Here is a 10845-nt window from a genome sequence, read left to right on the forward strand (position 1 = left end):
AACCATAGATTTTTTTTTATCCCACTCTGCTCATTTTCACTTGCATCTTTTCACCCAAGGAGAAAGGAAAGACATCATAGAATCCCTCAGATCACCCCCTGCATTGCTTCCCAGCCTCCTGCAAGCTCCTGTACTGCTTCCCACATGGCTTCTCCCAGCTCCCATCCTCGGGGGGCTGTGCAGGGAAGGTCTGTGGTTGTCAGCAGCCTCTGCCTTCCCATGCCCCTTCCCCGACCTCCTCTGCTTTTCTGCTCAGCGTTTCCTGCCTTATCACCTCCCCCAGCTGTGAATCCAAACTGCGGCACAGCACAGCGGATCCCTGCGGAGTTGGATCAGGAGGGACTCGATCCATCCTTTCCCCCCCACCTTTCCTTTCCACACTGCAGCTCCCCATCCTGCATAACCTCAGGCTGGGAAATAGGAGGTAACTATTTTTCAGGAGCCATCCCCATCACACATCCAGCTCAGAGCTATTCCAGCCCAGCTATGCCTCACCTGGTCCTGCATCCAGCCACAATCCCAGTGCTTCCTGCCAGGAGAGCGCACGGAGCCGCTCCGTTCGTTTGCGTGGCTCAGAGCTGCCTGAGCTTGCCACCATCCAGGAGAACAAGCCCACGGGCATGGGGAAGGGTTGGGAGCATCCCTGGCACGTCCCAGGCACACCTCCTCCAGTTTGCGGTGGGAACATAGAATGGGAGGAAACACCCAGCATCATTCCCTTGATTTTATGGAACAAGGGTGCAGCTCATCCAGGAGAACATGGTGTGAAACACAAGAGGATCAGTGCAGAAATGGGGAAATGTATGTGCCAGGGGAGGTTTAGGTTGGATATTAGGTAAAATTCCTTCATGGAATGGGTTGTCAGACATTGGCACAGCTGTCCAGGGCAGTGGTGGAGCCACTATTCCTTGAGGGATTTAAAAGCCAAGTGGATGCGGCACTTGGGGATATGGTTAGTGGTGGCCTTGTCAGTGCTGGGAGAATGGTTGGACTTGATGATGATAGAGGGCATTTCCAATCTAAATGATTCTATCCCTGGGCTGCTTCCACACTGCCTGCCTGGTCAGGGAATGCGATCTAAAGAGGACCTAAAGTGTAGCTAAGGAGGCTGCAAGAGAGCTGGAAAGGGATTTTGGACAAGGGCCTGGAGGGACAGGACAAGGGGGAATGGCTTCCCACTGCCAGAGGGCAGGGTTAGGTTAGATATTAGGATTAAACTCTTGGCTGTGAGGGTGGTGAGCCACTGGCACAGGTTGCCCAGAGAAGCTGTGACTGCTCCATCCCTGGGGGTGTTCCAGGCCAGGTTGGATGGGGCTTGGAGCAACCTGGGCTGGTGGAAGGTGTCCCTGCCCATGGCAGGGGGGGGAATCAGGTCTTGAAAGTCCTTCCAACCCAAACTGTTCTAGGATTCTAGTAATTTGCTTTGCTTTTTCATGGCATTTATTTTGGCAAGCTTGGGATAAGGCTAGCACAGCATGACTCTATCCTATGGGATTTGTTTCTGGCCTTTCCATAGCACAGTTGAACCCCAAAAACCAGGAGCAGCAGCTGAAAATTAAATAAAAGATTTGACTTTTATTTAAAATAAAATGCATTTGTACATAGTCTTGAACCCACAGACTAAGGGAACACAACACTGCTTATCCCTCGGCATTGGCTGGGGCACGGGATCCCTCATTAGCATTAATCTGGGAATGGCTTAACGAACTGGGCAGTCCTGGCCCCAGGCAGCAGTTTTTGAGGGTGTTGTGGCACAGCTCTGAAATCCCCTTTAGCTTAGAGAAACACTGACTGGACTGAAAGGGCATTTTTGGAGTTGATTCCTTGGTTTCTCCCCATCCCCCTTCCAGACATCCTAGAGTTCCTGCTGGTCTCTGGAATATTCTAGATGGTTTGTGAGTTAAAAAAACTGTACAATCTTATAAAATTTGTGGTTTTTTACATTAGTTACACAAAACCTTTTACTTCATAGACCTTTTACTTCATATAGTAATGAAAACCTTTTGCATATCAGAGGCAGAACAGTGACTATGCTGGTGAATACTAAAAGTGTCATAATACAATATGGTGTACAAATAAAATTAGAAAAAAAAGACAATATAAATGATTATCAAAAGGCAAATTAAACACATAAAATCCAAGCTATAACAGACTAACAGAAGATCATCTTCGAGGCCACACGGAACTATGGTCAAGGTCATGTCAAGCACCTGTCACAGTCCTGGTGTAGTGTGAGGGGAGATGGCAGCTCCACTCAGGAGCAGGACAACTTCCAAACAGTCCAATGTACAGCATAAAAAAACACCAGAAAAAAAAGGAAATAAAACACTCATGCATTAAACATGATAAATAGACTTCATATAGGTTAAGCCCTGCATGGCTTTAAAGATGGCTTAGAGTTCTCTTCCAAAATTGGCTAGTTTAAGTCAGTTAAATCTTCTCCTGGCCCAGACACTGTCTTGTTATAGCAAATTAACAGAAGTGCTCATTAGTGCACACAGATTAACTGGTCTGGTAATGCAAAAAAACCCCAAAATTCCATGATAAAAAAAAAAGAGATACATTTCAAGCTTACTTTATTAAGCAGCATTATCTCAAAACCAGCTTTGGGAAGTTAAATATTACTATGGCCATGGGGGTTCCTCAGGGTGCCGTGGGGCTCACACCCAACCACTGGTCAGTTTGTAGAACATCTCTTCATCTAAACTCTCATTCTGGTCCTTGGCTCGTGTGGACAGGAAGATGTAACCTCCAATGAACTCGTGCACCACTTTGCAATCCACCTCTGTGCAAATGAAGGACACTCGGACCTCGTCTGCGAACTCCACCGTCACCTGCAGGGCAGAGACAGTGTCAGCCCCGCCAGGCCTTCCACAGCAATTCCTTCTTTCTCCCTGGTTTTTCCTACTCAGACACTTTTTTCAATGCCTAAGCAAAGTCCAGTGATGTCAATGGTGGGGAGAGTCTAGGGGAGGTCACGGAGATGCTCCAGGGGCTGGAGCACCTCTACCATGGAGCCAGGCTGGGAGATCTGAGGGTGTTCAGCCTGGAAAAGAGAAGCTCCAGCGAGACATTAGAGCCCCTTCTGGTGCCTAAAGGGGCTCCAAGAGAGCTGCAGAGGGATTTGGGACAAAGGTTTAGACTGACAGGACAAGGGGCAATGGCTTCACACTGACAGAGAGTAGGGATAGATGGGATTTTGGGAAGGAATTCCTTCCTGTGAGGGTGATGAGACACTGACACAGGTTGCCCAGAACAGCTGTGGCTGCTCCATCCCTGGGAGTGTTCCAGGCCAGGCTGGATGGGGCTTGGAGCAACCTGGGCTAGTGGAAGGTGTCCCTGCCCAGGGCAGGGGGTGGAATGAGATGATCTTTAAGGTCCCTCCAGCTCAAACCATTCCAGGATTCTGTGAAGGATGATTTCTCCTCAATGGTCCTTACAGGTCTCTCCCACCTTTTAAACATCGTGTGACTCTATGATGATTATTACCCAAATATTTACATACAGAAATACCTTTTATTGCCTTTTTATTATTTTACTTGTATTTAATTTTCTATTTATTTCTTCATTTGCTTCCTTGAATCCCCATGACACCCTTTACGCCACAACTCAGAAAGAACCACCCAGCATGTTCCCACCTCTCCGTGCTGAGCACATGGCCACATCTTTGCTTCCAGAGAAACAGAGACCAGGCACAGACCTGCTGAAGTCTGGGATTTCCTTCCAGTTTTCCCTGCTTTTTAAAGTTAATTTTGGCCATAAAAATGCTTCATGGGGGTTGGGAGAGCTCCTTTTGGAGTGACTGAACACTCTGTCCACGCTCTTCTCTTTTTGTCCCCCCATCACTGACAGCTCTGTGGGAGGGAGGGGAATTCCCAGCTGAGTATCCAAGCTGAATAATTGGGATATCAGGGCTTGCAACTGGGTCAAAACAATGACTGAGGCAGAGGGGAAGCTGAATAATTTTTCCAGCAGCTCTTAATGAGCCACAAACCACAGGAGAACAGCCCTCACCGATCTCTGGCAATTTCAATGAGGTGTTCTGCCAAGAAGGAGCACAAAAATTTGTGCATCCAAATGGAACAGCACGGGAAAAGCCCATCGTGGAGCCTAGGGAAGTGACTACTGCTGCTTTTCACTGCTTACTTACATGAAAGCCTGAGCTGTACAGCAAGTAAAAGGGATTTCAGTATAGATAAAGTTTGGTATGTTTATGTTGCTGGTTAGGATGCAGCCTGAGCATCAGTGCTGAGGTTTGATTTTGGTTTGGGTGTTCAGAGAGCAGAGAAAATCTTTCTTTGACTGTGTTATCCTTCATTTTACAGGTCACAACTCAACTCCACCAGCAAATGGGACAAGGTCTCCTCGATCTCCAAGGAAGGTGGAAGAGGAGAGAGGAAAACCTATAGTACATTAGTATAGTAACATCCCAACTGGAGCACCGTGCCCAGCTCTGGGCTCCCAACACAAGAAAGACATGGAGATACTGGAGTGAGTTCAAAGGTGGCTATGAAGATGCTCCAAGGGCTGGAGCACCTCTGCCCTGGAGCCAGGGTGCGAGAGCTGGGGGTGTTCAGATGAGAAGAGAAGGCTCCAAGGAGACCTTAGAGCCCCTTCCAGTGGCTAAAGGGGCTCCAAGAGAGCAGTAGAGGGGCTTGGGACAAGGGAAGGAGTGACAGGAAAAGGAGGGATGGCTTTACACTGCCAGAGGGCAGTGGTAAGTGGGATATTGGGAAGGAATTCTTGGCTGTGAGGGTGCTGAGGCACTGGCACATGTTGCTCAAGAACAGCTGTGGCTACTCCACCCCTGGAAGTGTTCCAGGCCAGGTTGGATGGGGCTTGGAGCAACCTGGGCTGGTGGAAGGTGTCCCTGCCCATGGCAGGGGACGGGAACGAGATGATCCATAACACCCCTTCCAACCCTAACTATTCTGGCATCTGTGATCCTAGGAGTGGTGCCTGTCTCACTGCCAGGAGGAGGGGAAGCAAGTATAAAACAGCCTCTCACCATTTTAATCTCCCAGTTCACATTCCACTGCTTCATGTTGCTGAAGCGCCAGGTCTTGACAGCATCCCCCGTGCTGGCGTCCATCCGGATCAGCCGGTTGTAGGCAATGCCAATCAGCTCATCCTTCTTCCCACCCTGGAACCTGCAACAGGGCAAGGGATTAACACAAACAAGACTGACATACACATAAATCCAGCAGCTGAGTTAACCTATACAATCTGTTTTCTAAGTCAATGCAATTAAGGGGTTTAATTTCAGCTCCAGCACAACTTCCCCAGCTAAGGATGTGCACAAGGATGTCCCTGGCCATGCACTGATTGCTGCAGCTCCATGTCCATGTCCCAGCAGAAGGATTACATCAAATTTTAGGGGATTTGTTGCTCAGAGCAGCTGTGGCTGGCCCATCCCTGAGAGTGTTCCAGGCCAAGCTGGATGGAGCTTGGAGCAACCTGGGCTGGTGGAAGGTGTCCTTGCCCATGGCAGGGGACGGGGACGAGATGATCCATAACACCCCTTCCAACCCCAACTATTCTTGCACATTCCATGATTCTGTGATAACCCAAACTGACTCCCAACCACTCCAAATGAAACTGGGTTATTGCCTACAGCTGGAACATGTGGCTTTCCGAAAGCTTTCCCAATCCTCTCGATGGCCACCCCAGATCCTGGGGCTTTCCTGTGATGAGCAGGGGCTGAAGAGAGCTCCTTAAATTAACCCCTAGTAAAACCAAGCTGGATGAGTCACTTCAGTGTCTCAGGAAGCATCTTGGGGTTTTTCCAGCCTTCAGGCTGGGAAGGGGCTCCTGGGTGGCCAACACCAGCTCCCTGGAAGTGTTCCAGGCCAGGTCAGATGGGGCTTGGAGCAATGTGGCCTAGTGGAATGTGTCCCTGCTCCTGGCAGGGGATGGGAACAAGATGATATTTAAGGTCCCTTCCAACCCAACCCATTACATGACAATTCTATGCTATTTAACACACTCCATGGATTTATGAACAGAATTCCTCCTGTCCAGCCCAGCATTCCCACCCACCTGGCGTTGAAGTGAGTGATGCCGAACTCCGGCAGCGACTGCCAGGCTTGGATAAACCTCATCTTTGCCTCGATGAGGCTCATCTGAGCCACATTCTGGTGGGCTTCCAGGATCCGTGCCGTGATCTGCAGGCAGTGAGACATACCAGAGTTAGGCAAAGAGGACCTCAGTGTCATCTACACCATCGCGAACAGGAATGACTTGAGAGGTGTTTGGGAATCACCAGGGACAGGAAAGCACATAATCAACAGTTCCAACCCTGAGGTCTGATTTGAGCTACAAGTGCTCAGAGCCTGTGACCACACAGATAAATGTGGAGCTTTCTTAGTGCTATGGTCTAATTGACTTGGTGGTGTTAGGTCACAGGTTGGGCTTGATGATCTCAGAGGTCTTTTCCAACCTCAATGATTCTGTGGTTCCTTATGTCCAGACATATAAAGCAAACATGGATCTGAGCTGTCTGGAGGCAAAGAGCCTCTCAGGGTAGTTTAAGGCACAGGATGTGAGCAAACAAAGCAAATTTGGTGCAGGCTTTCCATTTTCACAACATAAATCACTGGGGATCATGACAACAACCAACCAGGGCCCAAGTTTCTCTGGGAGGGTGTAGGTTATGTTAGTGTTTTCATTGCTGCTCTCTAAACCCAAGGGGTTCTAGACTATTTTATCTTAAGTTTAGCTTAATTTGATTGTTGCTGTCACTTACCAAGTCTCTTACATAGCCTGGCTGCAGATGGCAAGGCGAAATGGAAAAGAAAAGGAGGCAGAAAGAAAAAAAAGCAATCAGAAATATGGCAACAAAGCAAAGGAAAAGTGTAAATTCACTGCAAACCAAAGTTCAAAGCCAAAACAAAAAACCACATGCACAATTCCTTCAGCGGAAAAGCAGCCAAAGGGAATGGGAGCAGAGATTTGCCGCTCCTGCCGGCCCTGCCTGAGCACTGATGTGATCCCAGCTGGGTCCTGGCATCACACAGAGATTGGTTTGGTCCTGAGATGGTTTTGGTTGGATGTTGGGAACAGGTTCTTCCCCCAGAGGTGTTGCCAAAACAAAAAACCACATGCACAATTCCTTCAGCGGAAAAGCAGCCAAAGGGAATGGGAGCAGAGATTTGCCGCTCCTGCCGGCCCTGCCTGAGCACTGATGTGATCCCAGCTGGGTCCTGGCATCACACAGAGATTGGTTTGGTCCTGAGATGGTTTTGGTTGGATGTTGGGAACAGGTTCTTCCCCCAGAGGTGTTTGGTTTGGGGAACAGCTCCCCAAGGCAGTGGTCACAGCCTGACAGAGCTCAGGGAGTTTGGCCTATGCTCTCAGGCACAGGGTGGGTTGTTGGGGTGTCCTGGGCAGGGCAGGAGTTGGATTTTGATCCTTGTGTGTCCCTTTCAGCTCAGGGAATCCTATGATTCCATGGTCCTGCTGATGGATGAAGGGCAGGGTGAAGCTGCCAGCTTGGAGGAGAATGTATGTTCTCACATTCCTCCTCTCATCTCTGCACAAACTCAAGGCCACTCACTAGCAGAGGATGCTTGAGTGGAAGCTCAAGAGCTCACTATGAGCTCAGTAGCTCCTTTTATTTGGGATATGTGGAGAACTGATGGGGATAACAAGCAGATGAAGGATAACATTACCTGGGCTTCCCAGGGATGTGTCTGCCCTTGCTGGCTCTGACACCAAACCTAGCAAAGCACCTGAGAGCTGTGAATGCTTATTTTGTGCTGCTTTTAGTTTATTTTCCTTTAGGATTTGGTGCTTCCCAACCCAATCTGCCAACCCTGCACTGCTCCATGGGCAGGTGAGGACAAACATCACCCAGGTGGGTCTGGGGCTGGTGAGGACCAAGTGGTTCTATAAATCCTCCAGCAAGGCCAGTGCCAATTCCCATTCCGACACTGTTTGTGGGCTGCATGACCTCCTCTTCCTCCTCCCTCCTCCTTCTTCTCCATTCTGGCACTGTTTGTGGGCTACACAACCTCCTCCTCCTCCTCCTTCCCTGTGCCGGGTCGCAGAGGGACCCTTGCGGTCAAATTCCTCACATTCCCATAGCCTCCATCCCTCATTCCTCCCTGCAAACATCCTCTACAGCTCCAAGCTTTGCCTCTGGCCATGAGGAAAAATCTTAAATCCTCTGCTGAGCTGATGACTATGAGGGACCTTCATAGCATCGTGGCTGCAGTTCCAGCTTGGAGCAGGATGAGGCCTCCTGTCCATCCCCATGATCCAATGGATTTTATTTTCCTAACCAAGATACCTGCACAGTAAGCAAGTTTTCCAAGCTAATATTTTTCCAGGTGCCTCTGTTTTACCAAGTTCAATCCTAGAAAGTATTTATATATATATATATGTTAAAATAGTCTGTTTTTGCAGTGTCTCTCTCCTCCATCCAAGTGGATATAAAAGGCTTATTCAGGAGAAGAATAAGGGCTATATAAAATGGAACTCCGCTGCCAGGAAATCATCATGCTGTGCCAATAAAAAGTTATATTTTTCCTGCTTCTCTGCCTTGCAGCTTTCTTCTGGGCTTGGAGAAATCGGATCCAGCCATAGCCAGCAGCCAGGCTGAAGGATTTAAGCCCCCAAAAGGCCACAGAGCAATGCTTTACTTCTTTTTTTTTTGCTGCTATTCTGACATAGAATGTCTTTCAGAGAGTCAGGAGTTCAACTTCCAGCATGGAACAGTTCAGCCCTGTCATGCAGGGATCGGATGGAGCGTGGAGGAGTTCAAGCAGGAGTCACAGCAACTCAAAAATGAAGCAATGTCCAAGGATTGGCATTTGGAAGCAGTGGAAAAGCAAAGAGAGAAATATGCAAACTGCACTACAGCCAAGTGTGGATAAAGCACTGCAAGCAACTCCACTGATCCTGGGGATTTCTCCATGGATTCTGTGCAGGGAAAGGGGTTTTAATCCCTACACTGGGGACTGAGTGCAGCTGTGGGGCAAGATGGGGCAGCTGACCCCATTGCTTGGTGTCAGCAGAGCCAAAACCATTCCCAAAATGTATTTAGAATAAACATAAACCAATTTGAGATGGAATTCTAGCGAAAGATCCCTCCCTGCCACGGCCGTGTCCGTGCACATCACACAACACCGAGGTGCTGGGGGCCATCCCCAGGTGCTGCATCCAAACCACACGCACCAGCCTCATCCCATTTTAGTACCCACGTGCATCCCATGGAGTGAAGACATCCAAAACACGTTGTGTTAGACACTAGCTCCCGTGGGCAGCCCAGTGCACGCCAATACCAATGCCAAGGCCAAGGCCAAGGCCAGGGCACCTACCTGCTTGTTCTTGTACTTCTTCAGGTAGCGAGGAGAAACTAGACACTCTGGGTTGATATCAGTGTTGATCTGTTCTGGAATCAGTTGTGGGTCTGGGTTCAAATGCTGCATCTTCAGGAAGGAGAGGATGTTCTGCACTTCCATGCCATAGGAGCTGTCGGCCATTGTCTTGCCCTTGGAGGCCAGGCGGCACGCGGCCATCCAGCTGGCATACTGCGTCTCCTGTGCCCCAACACAGAGACACACAGAGGTGAGAGCACCACCAACCCTCCAAATAAAACTCTCAGGGAGTCTTTATTCCCATTCCAGCCCCAGGAGACTCAAATATGCACAAAGATAAGCAGAAACCCAACCCAACAAAGCCAAGGCAGAGCAGGCACTGATTTTCTGCTCCGAACTCCTATGAGTGACTTGGAATGTGTTTGGAACTGTCACATCAGACACAGGTGAGTGCATTTTCTAATTAATTTTGAATTAACAGCAGCCATACAGCACACCTGAGCATGAGCTGGTGGTGGGCAAAGGGAGCAGAGGTGCTTAGTCCTAGTGATAAACTTACGTTGTCGCAGCGCAGCCAAATTTCGTTCATCCCTTCTGCCACTGGAATCAGGAGTTTGATGTTAAACTTCTGACCAGAGATGTTCACATCAGGGGTAACTTCACATCCTGCAATCAGGGAACAAGTGTTTAACAGGAGGGGGAGGAACTATACTTGAAAAAGAGGGCAAAAAGCAAAAATATGAAAAGAAAGAGCAAAGTTCTCTAACTATAGGGTCTCCAGTGGCATCTCAGGGCTGCCAAAGGTTTGTACCAACCTCCAATGGGACGAACACTCCACACAGTAGAGAAAAAACCTGTGTCAGATGTCTCTTTTCCCAAGGGACAGGAAAAAAGGGAGAAATAAGCAAGATTTGATCTGAAAGCAATGAAGCCAAAGCTAACATGCGCCCAAAGAACTCATCTCATAGATCATGCCTAGCAATGAAATCATTGCAATCACCCCAAAATCTTCAGGAAAGGGTAGGAAAAGGTGACTGGATGGATGTTGAAACCCCTCACTCTGAAACCCCTATATATTATTTATGTATGGATGGGATGTCCCATCCCTGGGAGTGTTCCAGGCCAGGTTGGATGGGGCTTGGAGCAACCTGGGCTGGTGGAAGGTGTCTCTGCCCATTGCAGGGGGAGGAACGATATGGTCTTTAAGGTCCTTTCAATCCAAACCACTCTGTGATTCCATGATTTTGGCTGCAGTGAGGTGTGAGCATCCTGCTCCTGGTGTCTGCAGAGAACTACAAGTGGTTGGATAAACATGGAGGGTGATGAACTGCACCAGCCAAGCCATCCCTGGGCAGCGCTTCAACGCCGCCTCCGAGATTCCTTCAAAGCGCCGTCACAGCACATCTGTCAAAAGCTCCCAAAAAGATCCTGCAGGCTTGGGCTTCACTCCCACTGCAGCCCGAGGTCGCTCGGCATCACATCTGCTCCTGCCTCCACCAGGAAAACAAATGAGCTCTCTGCTCTC

At 49.0% G+C, this 10845-nt stretch overlaps 1 protein-coding gene across 1 annotated transcript in view; it reads right to left on the bottom strand.

Moving 5' to 3' along the window:
• Window positions 1–2660: 2660 nt before the first annotated feature.
• Window positions 2661–10845, bottom strand: part of FERMT2 (fermitin family member 2) — a gene marked incomplete at its 5' end in the record, with an annotated part of 21699 nt that continues 13514 nt past the window's right edge. The window contains 6 exons of the mRNA XM_009081097.1: window positions 2661–2834; window positions 5009–5150; window positions 6040–6164; window positions 6746–6766; window positions 9321–9542; window positions 9880–9986. Coding sequence (XP_009079345.1) covers window positions 2661–2834; window positions 5009–5150; window positions 6040–6164; window positions 6746–6766; window positions 9321–9542; window positions 9880–9986 — 791 coding nt within the window. The remainder of the gene's footprint in view (window positions 2835–5008; window positions 5151–6039; window positions 6165–6745; window positions 6767–9320; window positions 9543–9879; window positions 9987–10845) is intronic.

This window comes from Acanthisitta chloris, unplaced genomic scaffold (genome assembly GCF_000695815.1).
Source record: "Acanthisitta chloris isolate BGI_N310 unplaced genomic scaffold, ASM69581v1 scaffold7008, whole genome shotgun sequence".
In the NCBI taxonomy this organism is placed as follows: domain Eukaryota; kingdom Metazoa; phylum Chordata; class Aves; order Passeriformes; family Acanthisittidae; genus Acanthisitta; species Acanthisitta chloris.